The sequence below is a fragment of the Trichechus manatus genome, unplaced genomic scaffold, assembly GCF_000243295.1.
Source record: "Trichechus manatus latirostris isolate Lorelei unplaced genomic scaffold, TriManLat1.0 scaffold00063, whole genome shotgun sequence".
NCBI classification, from domain to species: domain Eukaryota; kingdom Metazoa; phylum Chordata; class Mammalia; order Sirenia; family Trichechidae; genus Trichechus; species Trichechus manatus.
The window spans coordinates 3,426,536-3,452,868 of record NW_004443999.1 but is presented as its reverse complement, the minus strand read 5'-3'; the positions used below and the strand labels follow the sequence as shown (position 1 = coordinate 3,452,868).

The 26,333-nt window shown below is 35.7% G+C and overlaps 1 protein-coding gene across 1 annotated transcript in view; it reads right to left on the bottom strand.

The window, feature by feature from the left end:
* The window catches only part of DCC (DCC netrin 1 receptor), a 608,075-nt gene that overhangs the window by 89,215 nt on the left and 492,527 nt on the right, over positions 1–26,333 (bottom strand). Inside the window, exon 13 of the mRNA XM_004379240.2 lies at positions 4,203–4,397. Coding sequence (XP_004379297.1) covers positions 4,203–4,397 — 195 coding nt within the window. The remainder of the gene's footprint in view (positions 1–4,202; positions 4,398–26,333) is intronic.

The following is a 26,333-nucleotide window of genomic DNA, read 5'->3' as shown; positions in this document are numbered from 1 at the left end:
ATCCAGGGTCTTAAAAGCTTGCAAACGGCCATCTAAGATGCATCATTTGGTCCCAACCACTTGGAGTAAAGGAGAACGAAGAACACCAAAGACACAAGGAAAGTATTAGCCCAAGAGACAGAATGGGCCACATAAACCAGAGACTTCATCAGTCTGAGACCAGAGGAACTAGACGGTGCCCAGCTACCACCAATGAATGTCCTGACAGGGAACACAACAGAGGTTCCCTGATGGAGCAGTAGAACGATGCGATGCAGAACTCAAATTCTAGTAAGAAGACCAGACTTAATGGTCTGACTGAGACTGGAGGGGCCCAAGAAAGCATGGGCCATGGACTCTCTATTACCCCAGAACCAGTACAATTTCCGAGGCCAACTCTTCAGACAGGGATTGGACCGGACTGTGGGACATAAAGTGATACTTGTGAAGAATGTGCCTCTTAGTCAAGTAGATACAAGAGACCAAAGGGGCAGCTTCTCTTCAGAGGTGAAATGGGAAGGCAGAGAGAGTTAGGAGCTGGTTGAATGTTCATGGGGAATCAGGGGCGGAGGGGAGGAGTGTGCTGTCGCAGAATGGGCTGAGCGGTTGGGGTCTCATAACAATGTATGTAAAAAAAAATACTGTATGGGAGACTAACTTGACATGTAAACTTCATTTAATTACAACAATAAAAAAAAGTGAAAAAGAAAAGAATATACAAAAGTAGGTAGACTGTGAAGTTATTTTAGAACTTAGAAACATTTGGAATGAGCCCTCCTTCCCCCTTCTTTTCTTTAAGTTGTTTTGCTTTCTAAGTTTGGAAAAGCACCTAAGTGCAGTCAGCTAAAACATTAGTAGAAAGCCTCCCATCTTTCTGGACAGAGGAATCACTGAAAGGAGTTGGGAGGTCAAATAATTTGTGGAAAGCCCTTAGAAGAAATACCGGGATCCCTTAATTCTGAGTAAGAACCTGCACTAAGTCTCATCTAACCACTAATTCAAAACAGCATAACAAAGGCTTAAGAAACTGAACAAAGATTTGAACTGCTTCCCAGAGAATGAAAGGAAAAAAGGATTTTACGATCTGAATCTGTTGATCGCCTGCTAAAAGCAATACATTAACATTTTTCAAAGGATTATAAGAGAGCCCATATTGTACACAAATTAATATTTGCAATGACCAGAATACAACCCAAAATTACTCAGTATACAAAGAACCAGGTAAATGTGATTCATATTCTCAAGGGAAAAGACAATTGGCAGATGTCAACTCCAAGATGACTGAGATGTTAAAATTATTAATGACTTTAAAGCAGCTCTTATAACTATGTTGCAAGAGGTAAAGGAAACTATACTTGAATGAAAGATTGAAAATCTCAACTGAGTAGTGGAAAATATGACAAAGAGTCAAAAGGAAAATTTTGAATTTAAAAAAGACAATATTACAGTTCACTTGATAAAAGTTTTTCCTTCCATTTACTTTCAACCTAAATCTGTCTTTATATTTAAGCTTGTCTCTTATAGATAGTATGTAGTTGCATCTTGCTAGTCTGTGTGCTCTGAAAATCTCTGCCTTTTAATTGGAGTTTTCAAATATGTATAGTTTATTGTAAGTCAGTTACAAATCAATGAAGTTCTTTTAAAATCTCATCAAATGGTACACATTATATGTGTACAGTTTATTGTACAGAAATAATTCAATAAAAATAGATGACATGGTAGAAGATAGATACAAACATAGATAGATACATAGAATGTTTTTCTCAGCAATATTTTAGCATTCAGTGTAAAGGTCTTGGATATTTTGTTGGATTTATTGCTAAAAATTATATATATATTTTGGAACTGTTTTAAATAAGGATTGGGTTTTTTAAACATTGCTACAATTCAGATCTTGTGGATCTATATCATGTGCTGTACATCAAACCCAGTAATAGGGTTCTTTGACTTAAAAGGAATAAAATGTCAAACATAAACATCTAATAGTGCAAACATTATTTAAGGAAGTTCCATACCTACATCAGGCAAGCTTTTTTTTTTTAAAGTCAGACAATATTATATATTGTTCAAAATGTTCTTGTATTTCCAATCCTGAAGAAGTTCACTGTATCCGGTGTCTAAGTAGTGAATTGTTATGCCTAATAATCCAAATGCTGTTTAGAAATTCTGATCTCTCATCATTATATTGGTCAATTATAAACCAAATTGCTTTTATAGCCTAGAAAAAACCACGACACTTGAAGCCATGGCTCATCCTATGTTTACAAGTGGAACAGAAGTTAAAAAAAAAACAAAAAAAAAAACAGTGTATTTGCATGACTATGAGGATACTGAAAGAATAACAACAAAAGACTAAAAACAAATTATATTCAGAGACAGTATCAGCTAGAAGAACTTAAAAATATATACTTATATTTCTCTTTCCAGATAAGTTTTCGGTGTAAACTCATGACTATAAAATCGATATCCCACTTTATAACAGTTTTTCCAGTTCTTGAAAACATAGAAAGATTTTTTTTTTTCCGAGTTAAGCATTTGAGGAGATTTGCAGTATTACTCTCCCAAACTCCTAAACACTGCTTGAACCGGAGACTCCTGGAGAGTTTCTTTGTAATGAAGAGCATCATTACCAAAGGACTTGGTGAAACAGAGCAGCTAATTTTCCTTCATGACTTCATTATGAGTTTGCACCACGCTTTCATGCTGGGTAGCCCCTGTGTACTGCCATGGAAATCTCTATCCCTTGGTCTTATGCATGGCCTCAAGAAGAACTGTTAGAGACGGTGTGTGCTGAATAATGGATGCACATGAGTCCCCTGATAGAGGTTTGACGGCCGTAAAACATTTGTGATTGCTTTTACATTCAAACTCAGGGAGTAGCTGAGAGAATATTATTTCTCAATGTCATGCTAACTACAATTATGGAGATTTTCAGTAGCTGTGCCTCTTATTAGTGTTTGAAGCAATTATATAGAGAATGGGTAAGTGTAGTATTCTACCTGCACTGAGAAAATCATCCCTTGGCACTGCATTTTAGGTATTCAAATTCAATCAGTCTTCACACACATGCACACACTGAAAGTTCTGTTTACAAGAGATCTTGCAAATAAATAGTAGCCCCTTTTTCAGGTTACAATTCTAGCGGGGTCAATGTACTTCACTGCAAATCATATGGTGTTAAATCAACAGGTAAAATCAACTTTCCTTTTGCTCTATGAGAATTGTTTAATTTATTGCTATTCTGGTATATGGCATATATTTATTTCCCACTACTAATGATATCATCTCTTAAACATTATGGTAAATCAGACATAAAATAAATTATATTTTTACACACACTGGCTCTTTCTGGAACGAAAAAATTTTCAATGAATTCAGAAATACAACAATTGAAGTATTGTATTCATTAAAACAAGTTCAAGTTGAGTACACTAAGGGGACTTGGGTTGGGGAGGGAGCTGGGATAACTTGTAGGGAAGGTTTGATAGCGCCAGGTCATTGGCTTGATTGACAATTTGTTTTTTCATCTTGTTTAGAGCCACAATGACATAACCACAAAACCTTACCTATGAGTGCCAAGGGGATAGAAGTAGTGTTAGATAATTCAAGGTTAAGGAAAAATTGACAGCATATCTTCCTAGTGAGGGGGAAAAAAAGATAAGAAAGTATTAACTTTCTTTTTGTCAGAATTATGAGATTAGTAGTTTCCACTCCCATTGGGGAAAAAAAAAAAATCAATTGCACTTTTTGTCTCCTTATACATCAACCAAAGGCACACACCAGGACACAGACCACTCCAGATTCTTTTCTCTTTAGATACAATTCCCAAAATGCGGAATCCAAAGCGGAGAGAGAAAAAAAAAGTATATATATATGGAGGGTGGTGCAGAGGTTAAGAAGTCAGCTGCTAATCAAAATGTTGGCAGTTCGAATCCACCAGCTGCTCCTCGGAAACCCTACGGGCAGTTCTACTCTGTCCCATAGGGTTGCTATGAGACGGAATCGACTCCACAGCAACAGGTTTACATATATATGTGTATCTATATATATACGTATATATGTGTGTATATATATATTTGTGCACACACATATATGTTTTAAGAATGAATGTATGTTACAAACTGAAATCATAATGCCAAAGAACAATTTTCCAAGAAGAAAATAATTTAAAATAAATCATTTATTTCCCTTAATAGAATAAAAAAAGAATCACAGCTACTCACCTAATCTCTCAATGGAATAATATCGCTGCTTACTGTCCACACGTACTGTCTCGGCATAAGGGCTACCAACACCATAACCAATGATGTATCCTCGCACGACAATGTTTGGGTTCAAGGGAGGAGTCCAACTCATGATGATGCAGTTGGTCTGTGGCCTCACATGAAGAGAGCTTGGCTGGTCAGGAACCTGAGACTCTAGAAATCAAAAAGAGGCATCGTGAGCATGTCTCCTAACAGAATGTGTAGCATGGCAACAAGATTTAATACGATATTCCATGGGTGCTTCAATGGCACTTCACTTATTGCCAAGTCCCTCCTTGTTTCAGCAGGTGATACATTTTCCTGTTTGATTTTACTTTCATAGAACTTCTTAAGCATAAAAGGGTACTGAATTCCCTTTATAGGCATTGTTCCACCATGCATCTTTATTCCAATAGTTTCTTCCTGTTGTTTATTTCTTTTTTTTTCATACATTTCTTCTTTGGTATCATTCATAAAGGGTGAAGTCAAGACAGAAGTTAAGAATAATAGAACGGGGAATCAAATGTCAGAACTGTCTTACCCAAGGATTATTTACTCTGACTTAACTAAGAACAAAAATAAATGTAACAGTCCTTCTTAAGAAATTGTCTGTAGAAATAGTTTCAGGCCAGGATCTCCTCTGTATGATTAGGCTGGTGCTTGGCCATGGTTTATTGCAACTGTGAGAAGCGCATATATTACGACAGGATCGGAGACAGGAGTATGGATTAAAGCCACACAGGATTTGGTGCTGTGCAAATTTGGTTTAATACCAGGTTCTTCTATTTACTAGATATGTAACTTCATACAATTATTTAACTTCACTGTGTTTCCCTTCTAATTAAGTTGGCATTCCAAATATTAAAAATCGATTAGAAGCTTGAGATCTGGAAGTAAGAAAGAGAAGTTCAGATTTGTGCTAGGTTATTCACTAGCTGTGAGGCCTTACTTATCTTCTTCTCTGAAACTCAGTTCCCTCACCTGTAAAATGAGGATAAGGTGTTGAGAAGTTTTAATGAGGTAATGAATAAAAATACACTTATTATGAGCAGCGCATACGTTCTCAAATGATGTTAACTATTACGAAGAGAATGCCACTCTGGCACAAATTTTCTTTTAAAAGATGTTGAGTATTATAAATTAATAAATTGACATTGTGATTTTTACATCATCACCCTCCACCCCATGATTCCTTCCCTAAAAGAATGATCCTTTTTCTGATCATTATTCAATTAACAAATAGTTATAGAGCACTTATTATGTTAGGAAGGAGCCCTAGTGGTGCAATTGTTAAAGCACTCAGCTACTAACGGAAAAAGTTGGCAGTTTGAACCCACCAGCCACTCTGTGGGAGAAAGATGTGGCAGTCTGCTTCTGTAAAAATTAAAGCCTTGGAAACCCTATGGGGCGGTTCTACTCTGTCCTATAGGGTCGCTATGAGTCAGAATCCACTCAATGGCAACAGATTTGGTTTTCGGTTTTTGTTATGTTTGGGGTATGCAACTAGGTACTTATGATCTTCAGGATACAGCAGAGAATGAATACAGCAGACACTGAATCTGCACTCTTGGAGTTTATAGTCTAATGGAGAAGAAGATAAACAAGTAAAGAGGGGTTATAATATAGTATGATAAATATTTTTGATAGTTTAATACAGGCACATGTAGCTTATTCATTGGAAATCAAGGAAGTCTTCTGAGAGGAAAGGATGTAAGAAAGAATGTGTCTATTAAAATTTTAATAGTTGGGTATGTGCCTAGCACATTTTCTAACAATTACTAGGTACTCAAAAATATTAGTGATCTGAATCTTATTCAAACTATTCTTGTTCATTATTTTTGTCCTAAGGAAAATCTCTGAAGGTGACACAGGGCATATTATGAAAAGGAATTTGATGACCAAAGGTAATTTTACAATACCTTACAATACAATACAAAATAGCAAAACCTGAAGCAAGCCCCATCACCAACTTTATCCATCTTTGACATGCACACCTAGTTCAAGTGATGGATGGGAGCATGTCTTTTATTGAAGTGTTTAAAATAGTTACCAGATCAACAGCTTTTCTAAATGTGCTACATTCTAAAGATGCTACATCAACAGCATTTTCTAAAGATGTCCCTTTGTGAGCAAAAAGGGAAAAGCTATTATTCATCTGTCCTAAAGAAGCCTGAGACATAATATACAAAGACATCCTAAAATATATGTATATATATATATATAACGTGATATTTTCCGTAACAGCAGAAATATAATGTTTGTATAGTATTTCCCACTACAAACTCTAAGTAAAAGTAATAAAAGAGATGAAAGGGAGGGATTAATACTTTTCAACCCTACTGCCACAGAAGGCTTGCCAGTATCCTTGGAATGTAATGGGCTCTACAATAAACTCTGTTGAACACATTTGTAGCTTTTGCAATAACTACTGAAAGAACAATATGATCTGTCTGGGCTTATATTTTGAAAATAAACTACTACTCAGATTTTCTGCATTTACAACTTTTTAAAAAACAACATGAAAGCACAATGATGAATGGCAATATTCGACATGTTTTAGAATAACTTGAAACTCTATTTGAAATGTTTATAGAACAATAACTATTTCCACATTTTTCAGCAAACCACACTGCAGTTCCCCTGCAAGTTGGTTCAGTTAGTAGACCCAGAATCACATCCATCAGTGCCTTAGGGTAAAATGGTAAAGAGTACACGAACTGGCTCTTGAGGAAACCGAGCTATTAGCATACAAGACACATCTTTATCTTTCCCTGCATAAAATAGTTTCAGTCCTAAATTTAAACATCAAAACAATTCTAACATTTAATAAAAGTAGGAGTGTTAATACATAAGAACATATACCATTTCTCTACCTAAATATTTAATGGGTGTTTACCATTCAATGAGGATCATTGGGCTAGAAGGAAGGATGCCTATCAAGGCGGTATTAGACCTAGATCATGCATAATATATGGCCTCATCATAAAGATAACTGTGTTATGAGATCATTTATAATCCAGACTATCTCATTCAGATCTACCCACTCACTTCTTAGTGCAAAAACAAATGACAATTTTCCTTTTATGTTACCAGAGTGAGTTTGCCTAACACAGATGACCTTATGCGTTATGAAAGCAGTTATTACAGGAATGAACTATAAAATATCAATTTAGAAAATTTTGCTATGGAAGTACATGAGTACCCTTGTTTTGGGGCCAACACTGAAATTTGCTGCTCTGAAGTACATGAAGGTTTTACAAGTATCTCTACAGCAGTGATTGCACACATAAAGAATACAGGAGTGTTAGGATTATTATTGAAATAATTGGGAACCAAAGAACACATTTTGCTTGAAATATCCAAATTAATGAGGGCCACAATTTCTACTGGAGTCTGAGTTATCAAGATAACTAGGTCAACTGCCATTCTTAATTAAACTATGGAAATATGGATTCTGTCTTGGTTTCATTTGGTTCTAAAGACCATATATGATTCTTTGAGAGATGATTACAGGCTTCCACTAATGAGTAATGTTCACAGACAGTACACTAGAAAATTTATTGGATTAATCTCTGTGATATTTCAACAATTACTGTGCATCTTCTATATGCCAGTCATCCTGTCAGGTACTAGGGATATAGTGCTCAATAGGTTTGGGAGAGAGGATTGAGGTGCAGATAAAACAACAAATAAACAAACAAGGAAGTCATGAGATCTTGATAAGTGCTGTGCTGATGGAATAGTAACTGATTCATCTAGAATCTCTCTCAGCAGAGAGTCTTAAGATGAATGATCAGGAACAGCCAGTCAAGAAAGCATCAGGGTGGAGAGCTTTGTAAGTAGAGAGAACAATCACTGCAAAGACCTAGGGATAGAATGAACTTGGTATTTGGAGAAACCAAAGAAGTTCACTGGAGGGTAATCGGTAAGAAGGAAAATGAAGAAGATAACCAGGGGCCAGGCCATTGTAAACAAAACAAATCAAGGTAAGTAAGGGATTTAGGGTTTATTCTAAATACAAGAACACTTGGAAGGGTCTTCCAACATGATCTGATTGATGTTTTTAAAACATCACTTTCTTTTTCTAGGTGAAAAGAAGTTTGGGGAGGGGACACAGAGAGAAGGCAGGGAGACCATAAAAATGCTTAAGCACTTGTCTAGTGGCAGTTGTACACATGAAGTGGACATATCTGGGACATTTGGGAAATATAGTCAACAGAACTATAGACTGAGTATGAGTAGGGAGGTTTTGAAAGAGGAGATTCAAGATAACTTGTAGATACTTGGCTTGGGGAAGTGGGTGGATGATGTACTGAGATGAGATAAGATGGGGAAAAACACGGGAGCTCTCCTTAGGCCATGTTAAATTTGAGTTGCCTATTCCTCACACTTGTGGAGATGCCAGGGAGGTAGTTAGGGAAGTAAATCTAGAGTTTTCTTGAAAGGCTATGTCTGGAAATATACCAGCATATAGATGGTATCCAGAATAAATATATGTGTGAGAATGTGTGTGAATAAATAAAATATAAATAAGATCATGTTATTGCTCTGTTCACAACCCCTAAAGTCTTCCCAATATCACATTTTAAAGCCAGGTTCCTTAAGATGGTCTAAAAAGCCATATATGATCTGTTCCTCTCTCCTTTAACTCTCCGTTCTTATCTCCTACAACTTTCTCCTTTGATCACCTCACTCCAGCCATCTACTCCACAATGGACACTTTGCTATTCCTCAAACATGCCAGACACGCTCTGGCCCCAGGACATTAGCATTTCCAGTGCTTTCTTCCCTAGAAGCTCTCCTCAGATATGACTTCCTCTTTTACTTCCTTCAAGTTTTTGTTGTTTAATTCCCAGTTGCAGCCTTCCCTTTCTACCATATTAAAAACTGCAATCTTTCTTTCATCACTCTTTATATCCCCTCATAGGATTTATTACCACTTATTGTGTAACCTATTTAACTAAATTATTTCATGACTCTTTGTCTCACTCCCTTCCATAAATTCTCCAACTCCAGCACCTAGAACAGTGCCTAGCAAGAAGTGCTCAAAATTATGAGTATAAAGTATATATTTCCTGTAGAGTCTGATGCAACGGTCATATAACTGTCATTTATATAACTGTCATTATATGTAAAATTACCACCATTTGGTATAACTCTGTCCATAAGATAAAGATTTTCAGAAAAAGATGGCAAAACATAGGAATAAAACAAGACGAAAATAATTATTAAAATCCTGTTCCTCTAGTGGCCAGCAAGATTTGTCTCTGTCAGCTCCTGCTAAAGAAAACAATAGCTGCCGTGCACCATCCACTATGGAGTGTGCTGCCAAGTGGTGCCAGGCAGGTTGGGCTTTTGATAAATATATATCTTTTTTCCATTTAGCACACTGCATTTCATGGGTCATTTTGTTTGAGTTTTGTTCCCATCCTTAGTAGCCTACATTTCTTTACAATGAATTACATAAGGCAATTGACATACCCACATTCTGACTTTCCAGAGAGGTTGGATAGATACTTGCTAGGCGCTGTCGAGTCGGTACCGACTCATAGCAACCTTACGTACAACAGAACAAAACGCTTCCTGGTCCTGCATCATCCGCACAATCATTGCTATGTTTGAGCCCATTGTTCCAGACATTGTGTCAACCCATCTTATCGAAGGTCTTTCTCTTTTTCGCTGACCCTCTACTTTACCAAGCAGGATATCCTTCTCCAGGAACTAGTCCCTCCTAATAACATGTCCAAAGTACCTGAGATGAACTCTTGTCATCGTTACTTCTAAGGAGCATTCTGGCTGTACTTCTTCTAACACAGGTGTGTTTGTCTTCTGCAGTCCGTGGTATATTCAATATTCTTCACCAACACCATAATTCAAAGGCATCAATTCTTCTTTAGTCTTCCTTATTCATTGTCCAACTTTTGCATGCATATGAGGCGACTGAAAATACCATGACTTAGGTCAGGCGTACCTTAGTCCTCAAGGTGACATCTTTGCTTTTTAACACTGTAAAGAGGTCTTTTGCAGCAGACTTCTCTAGTGCAATACGTTGTCTGATTTCTTGGCTGCTGCTTCCTTGGGTGTTGTTTGCGGATCCAATTAAAACGAAATCCTTGACAAGTTCAATATTTTCTTCATTTATCATGATGTGGCTTATTAGTTCACTTGTGAGGAGTTTTGTTTTCTTTATGTTGAGATGTAATCTATATTGAAGGCTGTTGTCTTTGATCTTCATTAGTAAGTGCTTCAAGTCCTCTTCACCTTCAGCAAGCAAGGTTGTGTCATCTGCATAAGGCAGGTTGTTAATGAGTCTTTTTCCAATTCTGATACCGCATTCTTCTTCATATTGTCCAGCTTCTGGGATTATTTGTTCAGCATACAGATTGAATAAGTATGGTGAAAGGATATAACCCTGACACACACCTTTCCTGATTTTAAACCATGAAGTATACACTTGTTCTGTTGGAACAACTGCCTTTTGGTCTATGTACAGGTTCGGTATGAACACAATTAAGTGTTCTGGAATTCCGTTTCTTTGCAATATTATCCATAATCTCTTATGATCCACATAGTCAAATGCCTTTGTGTAGTCAAAACACAGGTAAACCTCTTTCTGCTATTCTCTGCTTTCAGCCAAGATCCATCTGAAATCAGCAATGACTTGTAGCATATACCTTGTCCTCTCCTGAATCTGGCTTGAATTTCTGGCAGTTCCCTGTCAATGTACTGCTGCAACCGTTTTTGAATTATCTTCAGCATAATTTTACTTGCAGGTGATATTAATGATATTGTTCGATAAGTTCCGCATTCCACTGGGTCACCATTCTTTGGAATAGGCAAGTGTATGGATCTCTTGCAGTCAGTTGGGCAGGTAGCTGTCTTCCAAATTTCTTGGCATAGAGCATGAGAGCTTACCGCATTGCATCTGTTTGTTGAAACTTCTCAGCTGGTATTCCATCAATTCCTGGAGCTTTGTTTTCTACCAGTGCCTTCAGTTCATCTCGGACTTTTCCCTCCAGTACTATCAGTTTTGATCATATGGTACCTCCTGAAATGGTTGAACATGGACCAATTCTTTTTGGTACAGTGATTCTGTGTATTCCTTCCATCTTCTTTTGATGCTTTCTGCATTGTTCAATTTTTTGCCCATGGAAACCTTCAATATTGCAACTCGAGGCTTGAATTTTTTATTCAGTTCTTTCAGCTTGAGAAATGCCAAGCATGGTCTTGCCTTTTGGTTTCTAACTCCAGGTTTTTGCACATTTCCTTATAATACTTTATTTCTCTTCTTAACCTGCCCTTTGAAATATTCTGTTCAGCTCATGTCCTTCAAAATCATTTTTTACTTTTGCTTTAGCTACTCTGTGTTCACGAGTAAGTTTCAGAATCCCTTCTGAGATCCATTTTGGTCTTTTTTTTTTCTGTCTTTTTAATGACCTTTTGCTTTCTTCATGTATAATGTCCTTGATGTCATCCCACAACTCCTCTGGTCTTTGGTCATTAGTACTCAATGTGTCATATCTATTCTTGAGATGGTCTCTAAATTCAGGTGGGATAGACTCAAGGTCACACTTTGGCTCTAGTGGACTTGTTCTAATTTTCTTCAGCTTCAACTTGCATATGAGTAATTGATGGTCTGTTTCACAGTTGGCCCCTGGCCTTGTTCTGATTTATGCTTCTCCATCATCTCTTTGCACAGATGTAGTCAGTTTGATTTCTGTGTATTTCATCCATTGAGGTCCAGTGCATAGTCTCTGTTTATGTTATTGAAAAAAGCTGTTTCCAGTGAAGAAGTCGTTGGTCTTGCAAAATTCTATCATGTGATCTCTTGCGTTGTTTCTATTACAAGGCCATATTTTCCAACTACAGGTCCTTCTTTGTTTCCAACGTTTGCTTTCTAATCACCAGTAATTATAAATGCATCTTATTGCAGTTTGATCAGTTTCAGATTGGAGAAGTTGGTAAAAATCTACTATTTCTTCATCTTTGGCATTAGTGTTTGGTGGGTAAATTTGAAAAACAGTTGTATTAACTGGTCTTCCTTGTAGGCTTATGGATAGTATCCTATCACTGACAGCGTTGTACTTCAGGATAGGTCTTGAAATGTTCTTTTTGACAATGAACGTGACACCATTCCTCTTCAATTTGTCATTCCCAGCGTAGTATACCATATGATTGTCTGATTCAAAATGGCCAATACCAGTCCATTTCAATTCACTAACGCCAGGATATCAATCTTTATGTATTCCATTTCATTTTTTATGACTTTCAATTTTCCTAGATTCATACTTTGTACATTCCACATTCCAACTATAAATGGACATTTGCAGCTTTTCTTCTCGTATTGAGTTGTGCCACATCACAAATGAAGGTCCTGAAAACCTTACTCCATCCATTATCATTATGTTGACTCTACTTTGAGGAGGCAGCTCTTCCCCAGTCATATTTTGAGTGCATTCCAAATTGAGGGGCTCATCTTCTGGCACTATATTGGACAATGTTCTGCTGCTTTTCATAAGATTTTCACCGGCCAAAGTTCTTTTAGAAGTAAATCACCAGGTCCTTCTTCCTAGACTGTCTTAGTCTGGAAATTCCTCTGAAACCTCTCCACCATGGGTGTCCCTGTTGGTATTTGACATACCATTGGCATAGCTTCCAGTATCACAGCAACACACAAGTCACCACCTTATGACAAACTGACAGATGAGTGGTGGCATTCTCCTCTAAATGGATTCAAACTCTGTCTCAAAACTACAGACCTATCAGTTTCCTCTTTAAAAAACACTAAAATCTTATGCCAAGTTTCTCTCTAGAAAACATGTCTTTCACGAGGAAAAGGGATTGCATTCTTAATCTAAGGGAAAATATACCAAAAATAAAAAATGAGGTTTTTAGTTGTCGTTTACTGATAATTGTTTTCTGACTATAAGGATGAAAACCAGTGAAGAATCAAACTATATAAATTATATGAGTTTAACATATATACCTAGCACAAATGCTTATATATTTATTTATTCATTCACTATTTTATGGAGCATGTACTATGTAACAGGCACTGTGTAAAGCACTGAGAAATTCAAGTCAAATAAAGCATGGTCTTTATTTCTATTCTACTGAGAAGAGTGTGACATATGCTACAATAGATTATGCCCAAGTGCTATGAGGGTTTAGAGAGAAGACATTTGAATGAAACTCAGATAATAAAAAACTTCCTAGAAGTAAAATGTCCACTGAGTTTCAAAGGACATGTAGGTGTGAAATACATGTGAAAGGACACTCAGGCAGAGATGACGTTAAGCGCAGAAGTGTGAGATATGATCCAGGTGAGGAAGTGCATCCAGAGGGAAGGGTAGATAATAGAAAGACGCTCTAGAATGTCAGACTTGAGGCTGAGGATAAGCCACATCAGGAAGAATCTGAGTAGGAAAAGGGCACCATCAGCTCTAGTTAAGGAAAATCACTCTGGTAACACTATGGAGTCTGGAGAGAAGGGGGAACAAGCTGGTATCAAGAGAGCAGGTGGGAGACTATTTGCAGATGACAAATGATGAGCACATAATATAAAGCATGGTGATAGGGATGGAGAGAAGAGGATGGATTCCAGATCTGTTATGAAGACAGAAGTTACAGGTTTGAGTAATTGAATGGATGTTGCCAGGGAATGAAATGGAGGAGCCAAGGACTACAGTGAGGTTTCTGGATGACTGGTGGAGAGTGGTACCAGGTTCCAAGTTGAAGAACCTCAAAAGGGAAATACAATCAACATTAAAAAGAATGGTACCTTGAGAGATCAGCTCACAATCTCCAATTGTACAAAAGGATTTGCATCTAAGTGCTCTATATTTGTTATACTTGAAAATACCAAAAGAAACAACAAAAAATCCTTAAAACCACCCATGCATGATCTTTCCATTTTTTATATTACGTGAGAAATAATCATTTCCCCTCCCTTGCCTTCAATGGAGCCCTTGTGGTGAGGTGGTTAAGAGCTCAGCTGCTAACTAAAAATGTTGGCAGTTCGAATCCACCAGCCACTTCTTGGAAACTCTATGGAGCAGTTCTACTCTCTCCTATAGGATCATTATGAGTCAGAATCTACTTGATGGCAAAGAGTTTTTTTTTTTTGCCTTCAATTCCATCACCAGAATCAACCACTGCCAACTAGTTTGATGTAAGAGAAGGAAAATATTTTATGTACTATTAAAAGTACAGGCAATAGTTTAAATAGCATTTATTGAATAATCTGCAAGCTGAAATGGCAACCTTAAAAAAAATTATTTCTCAAATATACCAAGAACTGTTTTTGTTCTCTATATTCTATTACATGGATCTATTTGTCCATTCCTATGGCAGATAGTACTATATTGATTTTAATTCAGGCTTTATAGTAAACATTAATATTTCTTCTGTGTTTCTGAAAATGTCTGGGAATTCTTTTACATTTATTTTATCATATGAAATTTATTCTTCTTGGACTTGTGTTAAATTTATTATCAACATTTATATTATGTAAGATTTTCCACCCAGGAACATATATTTCTATTTATACTTGTCTTATTTTCTATCCTTTAATAAATGTTATGATTTTCCTCATATACATTTATGTACATCTTATAATTTTTGGTCCTAGATATTATATTTAAGTTGTTTCATGAATGTATTTCTTTAGTGTTTAATTATTTGTAGTATAAAGAAAAAAATGTCTTTTTGTATATGTACCTTGAAACCTGGTACCTTATTAAATTCTCTTATTAATTCTAACAGGTTTTTAGTGTAGTTTTTGGAGTTTCCAAATATGCAATCACACCATCTGTAAAAGTAATATATTTTTCCCTTATGTAATAAAATGTTACTGCTTAATTCGTTTTTTTTTTTTTTTTCTTACCAAAATCTCTACACTCTTTTGTATAACAGAAATGGTCAGAAGTATCCCTGGCTTGTTTGGATCTTAAACACAATCTGTTTAAAATTTTACAATTAAGCATAATGTTTGCTTTATTTTTTTATGAAAACAGTAAGATTGTGAAAGTTTCCTTTTATTTTCACAGTAACCATTCTGTTTTAAAGTGGTAATGACTACCTAATTTTACAAAATACCTTCTTGCATCTATTGATATAATTATATGACACCCCTTTAATGTATACCTTAATTAGATGGTAGATCTTAAGATGTACTGAATGTAGGTCCTGCTTTTGTATCATAGGGAAGACCCCTATTCCTTTAATGCAGACAAGATTTTATCATTATGAACAAGAAGTAGCTTCATAAGACCAATTGTACTAATGTTTTATAGTATACCAAAGAAAACTTTAGTCCAAGCCTGAGGTGTAATTTATCAAAAACAGCAACAACAATAAGCATTTACTGAGTATTTAATATATGCCAGACACACTGTTCAGCACTTTCTTGCCATTATCGCAGTAAATTCTCACAAAGTCCCCTGAGAGATACTGTTGCGCTCTATACCTATAGATGAGAAAACTCAGATCTTAGAGAAGTTAAGTTCCTTGTCCAAGATTATACAGGGAGTAGAGCAGTGTGTAAACCTAGGTAGTAAGACTAGAGCCCACAATCTTATTTCTTACATCACACTTAGTAGGAGTCAAGCAAATCATGAAAAGATTAGATTACAGTAAATACAGAAAATAGAGGTATAAGTGAAATGATACCACAAGATATAAGTAGACAAATCTAGCTGCTAGGACATTCTAGAGGGCGACCAGCCCAGTCTTTTCAATAGGACAGAGTTGTGAAAAAGGGATTGTGTTTGATTAAGAGATATAAGGGACATAAAAACTAGATGCAAATTGTGGTCTTAGGTTAGATAACAGTTTATACAAATACCTGTAAAGAAAGATTTTGCAGCAATTGGAGAAATTTGAATACGATCAGTATATTAAGTATAATGATAATTCGTAAAAATAAAACATTAATATAATAAAAAAAAGAAGATGGAAGAATAGCATGTATCATATGATCTAATTTTGAAAATCCAACTATTGTGTGTGTATTTATAATCTTTGGGTAGTAAGATTTGTGTTTTTGCTTGTCTATATGTTTTAGCTACTGTAGTATACAGTTAGTAGTTTAAAAAAAAGTAGTTTTAAAAAAACAAAACTATTAGAATGTATGCTTGGAGCCCTGGTGGCGTAGCGGTTAAGAGTTTGGCTACTAACCAAAAGGTCAGCATTTCGAATCCACCAGCTGCTCCTTGGAATCAACTTAGTGGTAATGGATTTTTTTTTTTTTTTTTTGGTTATACTGTATATTTACTGCTTCTGTAATAATAAAAAAGCCTGTCCATTTATCCGTAAATTCCTATCAAGATTTGCTTAACTAGTACATCAGTATGTTATGAAAGTCATGTGTTTGTATTTACATTTTTCTGTAACAATTCACATATTTCTGTAAGCCAATCATTTTATCATTATATAGTGACCCCTCTACTCCTGAAGATGTTTTTGGCTTTAAATATTACCAAAGAGAAACCTAAAGTTTTGATTTTTGTTAGTATGATTTTTTTCTATTCTTTTGCTTCCAACTTTTCCGTATCTTAATATAAGTGTGTCTACTGTAAGTATCAGAGATCTGGATGTTTTTAAATCTAATTTAACAAACTATCCTTGAACTGGTGATATTAATACATTCATATTTATTGTAATTACTATGTCAGGAGTAATTTCTGACATTTTATTATGTACTTACTATTTCTGTATTTTCCCATAAATTTTTTTTTCTTTTATGACTTTGGACATAATAAAGGGTTTTTTTTTTCATTATTTTTTCTTCTCTACTGGATGATGAACTATACATTCTATATCTTTCTATGATTACCTTTTCAATTTTTTCATCACATATAACTTAAAGGGTAAAATTAAGCACGATCTCTATTTCCAAAATAACAGCACAGAAATCTCGGAACTGTTTAATCTCCATCATCTCTTCCTCCATTACACCTCATATTGCGTAACTTTTAACACTCCAAAATATTATATATATACGTGTACATGTGTCTGAGTCTTCTAGTGCTGCTATAACAGAAATACCACAAGTGGATGGCTTTGACAAAAGGAAATTTATTCTCTCACAGTCTAGTAGTCTACAAGTCCAAATGCAGAGCATCAGCTCCAGGGGAAGGCTTTCTCTGTCAGCTCTGGAGGAAGGTCCATGTCATCAATCTTGTCTTGGTCTCAGAGCTTCTCTGAGCAGGAACCTCAGGTCCAAAGGACACCCTCTGCTCCTGGCACTGCTTTCTTGGTAGTAGGAGGTTCTCATGTCTCTCTGTTCACTTCTCTCTTTTATATCTCAAAAAAGATTGGCTTAAGACACTATCTTATCTTGTAGATTTCATCAATATAACTGTCACTAATCCATCTTATTACTTCATAGTGATAGAATATACAACACATAAGTAAAATCACATCAGATGACAAAATGGTAGACAGTCATACAATACTGGGAATCATGACCTAGCCAAGTTGAGAGATATTTTGGCGGGACACAATTCAATCCATGACAATATGTATAATTCATAATTTGTTTAGTGCTATAGTGTTGCTAGGAGTAAGAATCAACTCAGTGGCAATGGGTTACCCACATGTTACATTATTTTGCTTACCACTTTCTCTAATATAGAATCATTTCCTTCCTCCCTCCCTCCCTTCCTTAGAATATCCTTTGAAATAAAGATGATCGTGCTAAACTTTCCGTTTTTCTTTTTGGGAAAGTTGTTTATGTCTCTCCTTTACATGAATAATTATTTAGTTGTATATACAATTCTAGCATTATAGTAATTTTTCATCAGCACTTTGAAGATATTTTATTGTTTTCTGGTTCAGTTGTTGCTGTTCAAAAGTTTTCATCAGTGTAATTGTAGTCCCTGAATAAAGAATCTGCTCTCTGGGGGATTTTAAAGTTTTCATGGGGTCGCCATGAGTCAGTATTGACTTGACAGAAACTAACTACAACAACAACAAAAACAACTCTGTCTTTATCTTTGGTATTGTACAGTGTGCCTAAGATATAATATTATTCCTGAATCTGATAGTCCATGTATTTCAGCATCTCTGAAAAATTAGCTTTTCTTATTTCTTCAAAACTCTTCTCTCCCCATTCTTTCTATTTTCTTTTGTAATTATCATTGATGTATGTTAAATCCTCTCATTCTATCTTTTGTGTCTTTTAAATTCTTTTTTAATTTTTTATCCATGTGTCCCTCTATGTTGCACTCTATATTAATTTCTTTAAATCCATCTTCCTGTTTATAAATTTTCTCTTCAGCTATGTTTAATATGCTATTTAACCCATCCAATGACTTTTCATTTCAATGGATAAATTTTTTTTCATGTTCAGATTTTTATTTTGTTCTAAGCATTTAAAAGATACTTTTTTCAAATCTAACCTCATCTTTTGATATTTTTGGAAAATGTTTTGTTTAAATACTTTGTATTTTTTAAGTGTTCTACGTTTGCTGTCTCAAAGTTCGTGACTCAGATTTTTATTTTAGACAGTATAAGTTATCAATATAAAACTACTCATCCATTTCATTCATGTATATTTCTATATATGTATGTATGTATGCATTGTCATCATCCCCCTGGAATCCTATCAGTTTTTTAGTCTGATCATTCTTTGTCTGATCTTTTTTTCTTTGTCTTAGAAGTATACAGTTGAATTTTGTTTTTAACAATTCAGTTTTGTTCAGTTTCAGAACTGATGTATTTGATCTCTCATCTTGATGTATGTATTTTTCATTTTCCTTATAAGTCCTGTTTTTCTGTATGTCATTATACAAAGTTTTATTTATATTTATTATCTCCATCATGCTAAAAAATATTCTAAGATATTTTTTAAAGCAATATTTACACATACCATTTTGAAATTTGGTTGGATACGTACAGTTCTGACATGTTGGTTATTTTCTAGCAACTCATAGAAAATTTAGGCTTTAGCTATTTTTTTCTTTACATATCCACTTGGTAAATCTATCATTATAGAACATGCTGTTTATCTCTGATTCCTGATAAAATAAAACTTTCTTGAAATGCTTAGACTCTAGGATATTCTGAATTTTTGAGCCTCTCATTTCTATATCATTTTCTCCTTTGGTTGATCTACTTTCCATGCTTTAGTGTTCCATAACTTTTGGCCTCAACATAATACTAATATGAAACCAAAATAAAACACAAGCTGACTGGTTTACCTTATTTAGGTAAACATTTATTTTGGTACAAGTATATTTATTGTTTCCAGTGACCTGAGTCAACACAAATAATATCTTTTCTTCTGGACAACTATATTAGTTTCCTATTGCTGCTATAACAAATTATCATAACTTAGTGGCTTAAAACAATACAAATCTATTATTACCTTACAATTCTGGAGGTCAGAAGTCCAAAAACAGACTCAGGGCGCTGATATCAAGGTGTCAGTGGGGCTTCATTTCCTCTAGAGGCTCTTGGGGAGAATCCATTTCTTTACCTTTTCCAGCTTCTGAAGGCTGTCCTCATTTCTTGACTCCAGGCCCTACATCAGTCCAACCTCTGCTTCTATTGTCACATCTCTTTCTCTCACTTTGACCACTTGGTTCGCTCTTATAAGGACCCTTGTGAATACGTTGGACTTCACTTGCAAAATTCAGGATAACATCCCCATCTCAAGGTTTTTTAACTTAATTACATCTGCAAAGTATCTTTTGCCATGTAAAGTGACATATTCATAGATCCCAAAGTTAGGACCTGGGTCATTCTGGGAGAACAGTATTTGGCCTACCACAGCAACCCATACATATGTTTTTCCCTCCCTTCTGCCCTCCTTTGTTTCCTTCCTTCCTTTTGTCTTTCCTTTGTTCCTTCCGCTTTTTCTGTCCCTCAATTTCTTCCAATTAGTCAAAAACTTTTCTCGTTTCTCAGTCTTCTGCCCAGAGATTTTCCACTTTTGAAACTCTATTTTTTGGATAAATATGACAATTTTAATATGCAGTGTTTTTGGGTAGTCTCATCTGCTTGGATTTTATCATTATTCTGAAAATAAGCTTTAATGTGCCCCTTCTCAAATCCATGTTATCAGCAAGTATACATTGTGCAAGTTCCAAACCACAGGAGTGCCTTTGTGGTTCACTTGTCTAATGAAATGAATTTGCAATGAGGAACCCATCTTACCATTACCCAATCAGACTAATCTGGCTAGTTATCTTTTGCCTAGAGGCAGGAAATTAGAGCCAGCTCCTAGATTCACAGTTTTTGCTGCATCACTGTTGCGTTTTCAGAAGTCTCTGCATTGCTAATTTTTGGTAGCCAAGCTCCTCCACTTTAGGGTAGAGGTTTAATTTTAAATTACATCATTATTGATTGCATATAGCAATTTCCACCTGTTTACTTAAAAATTAAAAAGGCAGTGCAAACAGATCCTCAAGCTCAATCTCCTGGAGGATACCTTGCTAAAATTCATCACAAATTCTCTCATATCTTTATGTATGACATTTACATAAGAACCTGGGAATTCTAATGTTCTAATGATCTTTTTTTTTATTTTTTAAGCTGAAATTTTGAGGCATAAAATAAATATTTTAAAACTTGCCAGCTGTCAGTAATAGGAAACACACTTTCCAGGGAACCCTGAACAAACAGTGAGGTTTGGCTTTCTAATTACTTTAACAAAACATCCTAATTAAAAGGGCAATCCGTAAGGACTTGGATTATTTCTCATTTTCACACTGCTTAAGCTGAGAAGGCAAGAGGTACTATACAAGTCACAAAAAGAGAAAAGGGATTAAAGATAGAAATCTGCACCTAGTACTGCCTCTGTTTAGCCGACTTGCCAGCTCAGAGTCAGCACAGTAATGAGTAGATTGCTCCCTTGGGATTCACCAGGAGACTGTAGTGGGGGAAAGAGTTTTGCAACACAATGCAACACAGAGCAGAGTGCTAATGCTGCAGTTTTCTTCCAATGCAGATTTCTTTGGCTATAGCAAAGAATGTGTCCCATTTCATGTGGTTTTCAAATGATTGTTTCCTTCTTACTCATAATTTAAGGAGAATCAAAGAAATTCTTTGCCAACATTTCTGAGTTTGGAATATTTAGGACTCAAAGTTTTCCAACACTAGTCATGAAATCTTTGGAAGAGTCATTCATTTCTTATTTTATGCTTTAAGTATTTCTGTGAATAAGTTAAAATTAGATGAAATGGAAAGAAAATCTCCCTATTTTAACATAGATGGATAGATGATAAATGGACAGACAGATCGATTTACAGATATACATATAAATATATATGAAGTCAGTAGACATAGTTATCATTTTTATTTGCTGATTAATTTTCTGGAGCTACTAGTGATTACTTCTGAACTTGTCCAATAGCCGCAAATACTGATTCCTCAAATATTTAAATGTTTAAATATTTGAATGATGCAGTTAAAAGAAGAAAAACAGGAAAAAGCAAAGGGAACTGAAATTATTGTAGCGGACTGATTCAGTGAAAAGAGATCATGGGTCAATAAATTGAGAAGGCCTTCAGTCCTATGTCTTACAGCAAGTGAAATACTGCTTTAAAAAGGAAGTGAAACATACCTGTCTCACACTCTTATATTGTTAAATGCACTGAAAAGCTGTAAGTTTCCATTATGTTTTCAAGGTTAACAAATTCAAATTATAATCTACGATAGTATTATGTACAATAAGTGGCAACTCCACTAGTTTTCTTCTATTATTGTTTTATTTACTTTTTTCAGATTGCCAGTGTGTATATTAAGAACTCTGCGGGCGTGGGCAAGAATTGTCTTACCAATTATGGTTGACATGAAGAGGTGAATGAATGAAAAAAGAAGCAATAATTGAAGTGTGTTGAAATGTGTTAATATATTAGTGGCAGAAATAATTTTCCCACAGGCATGTTTTTTTTGAAGAATGTCTACTATGCTGCCCCATACAGCCTTTCCCGTAATCCTAATTGTCAGAATCCCTTTCCCTGAAATTTCAGCTTCTAGTACTCTTTGTTCCATGAAGTCTTTTCCAGTCAGTCCAGCCATTATCTGCCTATGACTCAGTAGAGCTGTTCCTGTCTTCTTAATTCTTGTACTTTCTGTCACTCAGTATCCTATAAGTGCTTAATTATATTTCATAATAACTGCATCAATACTCAAATAAGGAAAAAAAAAAATAAGAAGGAATGCTGCATGCAGAAAGAGGGACATTATTAAACCAAGAGCATGAAAAAGTTCATACAAATCCAACTAAGCAGCATTTATTAAGACTCTTATCATGAGCAAGTCATAGCAATTTTTTATTAAAATAGATGTACAAGTTGGATTATATTTAGATTGCATGGATATGAAAAACATGTGGTTTAAATAGGAGTTTTTATGCCATCCATGAAGCTATGATTTTCTATTTGTTTCCACTTTGATACTGACTCATTCAGAGTCAGGAAAAAGAGCACATAAGTCAAGTGGAAACTCCCATCCATTCTGGATGTTTTATAGGACCTTCAGCACCTCTGTTCCATTTATTTTTATGCCTTCCGGTAAGAGATACAGCCTCTTAGATTTGGGTAAATGATATGACCTCATTTCTTAGAACCTTTTGCCTTGAGTCACTGTTTTCTATTGTTACTGGGTCAGTTCTAGGGGTTTAGGGAGGCTTTGCTCTGGTAACCTGCACTGGACATCAACTCACACAACCTAGTTCTGAGTTCTAGCTCCAGAGTGACCAGCTGGGTATTGTTTAAGTCAGTTAAACTTTTGAAGACTAAGTTTACCCTTCTTTTAGGTAGGGCTAGTAGATGAGAGAATAAAGCGCAAGTATATAAACCTTAAAAGGAATTTCTTAAGGGAAACATAAAGTATTTTCATAGCTTATGCTAGCCATCTTTTCATTGTTAGATAAGACAGATCACATCCTTATGACTGTAGGCCCAGTTACACTGGCCTCCTTGCCATAGCTAAATCATTAATTTCTCTCTAACATCAGGAGGTTTGTTCTTGTTTTTCCTTCTGCGTGGAGAGCTCTTGTCTGACCTGTACACAAGTGCCTCATTCACTTTCTTAAAGTCTGTGTTCATATATTCTCTGATGAAAGAGGTCTTCCAATCCCCCTATATAGAACAATACTCCCTATTCGCTCCCTATTCTCTCTACCATGCTTTATTTCTTCAGAAATGATCTATATACAGCATTTATCACCATCTATCTCTATCTCAATAAAATCTATACTCCTTGAGAGCTGAGGTTTTATGATTGCTTTTGCCCCAATATCTAGAATAATGTCTGGTATATACAGCCTTTCAACAAGAAATATATATTGAATGAATGAATACACAAATGAATTTTCCCTAACCTATCAGTGAAGGGTCTGAGCTTTGCTAAGTGTGATATCATATAACTCCAAAACTTCTCAATGCTATAACCAATGGCAAGTGTAACATCTCTAGGCCACAAGTTACTTTTCCGTAAAATCTAACGATACTAAAGGTTGGCTAAGCTGGGTTGGCCCATGTGTACCTACTTCTAATACAATTTTTTCATTTCAGCCAGAGTAATCTTTTTCAATTTAGAGACCATCTCAAGATTAGATTTGACACATTGAACACTAACAACCGAAGACCAGATGAGTTGTGGAATGATAATGAGGACATTATACATGAAGAAAGCAAGAGGTCATTGAAAAGACAGGAAAGAAAGAAAAGACTAAAATTGATGTCAAAACCAACTCTAAAACTTGTTCTTGAATGTTGAATAGCCAAAGTAAACAGAAAAAATGATGAAGTAAGAAAGCTGAAATGAAGACTTCAAAGGGCGACTCGAGAAAACAAAGTAAAGTATTATAATGAACGATACAAAGACCTGGAGTTGAAAAACCAAAAGGGAAGAACACAGTTGACATTTCTCAAGCTGAAAGAACTGAAGAAAAAAGTCAAGCCTCAAGTTGCAATCTTGAAGGATTCTATGGGGAAAAAATTGAACAATGCAAGAAGCATCAAAAGAAGATGGAAGGAATATACAGAGTCTCTGTACCAAAAAAAAAAAAAAAAAAAAAACAACTGGTCAAGGTTCAACCATTCCAGGAGGTAGTATATGATCAAGAACCTATGGTACTGAAGGAAGAGGTCCAGGCTAAACTGAAAGCATTGGTGAAAAACAAGGCTACAGGAATTGATGGAGCATCAGCTGAGATGTTTCAACAAATGGATGCAGCACTGGAAGTGCTCACTCGTCTGTGCCAAGAAATATGTAAGACAGCTACCTGGCCAACCAACTGGAAGAGATCCCTATTTGTGCCTATTCCAAATAAAGAAGATCCAGCAGAATGTGGAAATTATCAAACAATACCACTAATATCACACACAAGTAAAATTTTCCAGAAGATCATTGAAAAGCAGTTGCAGCAGTACATGGACAGGGAATTGCCAGAATTTCAAGCCGGATTCAGAAGACAACCTGGAACGAGGTATATCATTGCTGATGTCAGGTGGATTTTCGCTGAAATCAGAGAATACCAGAAAGAGGTTTACCTGTGTTTTATTGACTATGCAAAGGCATTCAACTGTCTGAATCATAACAAGTTATGGATAACATTGTGAATAATGAGAATTCCAGAATACTTGATTGTCCTCATGAAGAAACTGTACAGAGACCAAGAGGCAGTCGTTTGAACAGAACAAGGGGATACTGAGTGGTTTAAAATCAGGAAAGGTGTGTGCCAGGATTGAATCCTTTCACCATACTTATTCAATCTATATGCTGAGCAAATAATCTGAGAAACTGGACTATATGAAAAAGAAAGCAGCATCAGGATTGGAGGAAGACTCCTTAACAACCTGTGATATGCAGATGACATAGCCTTGCTTGCTGAAAATGAAGAGGACTTGAAGCACTTAACTGATAAAGATCAAAGACTACAGCCTTCAGTGTGGATTACACCTCAACAAAAGAAAACAAAAATCTTCACAACTGGACCAATAAGTAACATTGTGATAAATGGAGAAAATACTGAAGTTGTGAAGAATTTCATTTTACTTGGATCCACAATCAATGCTCATGGAAGCAGCACTCAAGAAATCAAATGATGCATTGCACTGGGCAAATCTGCTGCAAAAAAACCTTTTTAACGTGTTCAAAGGCAAAGACGTCACTCTAAAGACTAAGGTGCCCCTGACCCAAGTCATGGTGTTTTCATTTGCCTCATATGCATGCGGAAGCTGGACAATGAATAAGGAAGCTGAAGAAGAATCGATGCGTTTGAATTATGGTGTTGGCAAAGAATATTGAATATACTGTGGACTGGCAGAAGAACAAACAAATCTGTCTTGTAAGAAGTACAGCCAGACTGCTCCTTAGAAACAAGGATGGTGAGACTTTATCTCACTTACTTTGGACATGTTATCAGGATGGACCAGTCCCTGGAGAAGGACATTGTGCTTGGTAAAGTAGATGGTCAGTGAAAAAGAGGAAGACTCTCAGCGGAATGGATTGACGCAGTGGCTGCAACAATGGGCTCAAGCATACTAATGACTGTGAGGATGGTGCAGGACTGGACAGTGTTTTGTTCTATTGTACATAAGGTCACTAAGTCGGAACTGATTTGATGGCACCTAACACACACTCACACAATGTTTTAAAATATAAACCTAATTAAGTTACTATGTAAAGAAAAAATCCTTTAAATGATTTGCCTAGGATAAAACAAGTAATTACTTTAATGATATTCTTAGGACAAAGGTCAAAATCCTTAACTTGGTCTTGCCATATTTAAAACCTGCCTTCCTTACAAAGCTCATCACTTGTCACCTCTGTACTTCAGCCTTGACAGTCTTCTTTCAGTCCCCTAACAGCACAGTAGTCTGTCTTGCCTTCAAACCAGTTTTACCTTGCCCTCCACTCCTTTTCCCTCAATTTCTAAAGTAATCTCTTTTGCATAGCCAATTCCCGGACTTGTTTTAGCACGTACAATTTCAAGTCTCAGTTTAAATGCAAGCCTTTTTTCTGTCTGTCTTCCCACCCTATCTCTTTATCTATCTACCTGTCTACCTCCCTACTTATCTAGCTACCTAGCTACCTACCATCTATAGTAGACATATACATATAATGTAACTATATTTTTTTTTAAGTTTTATC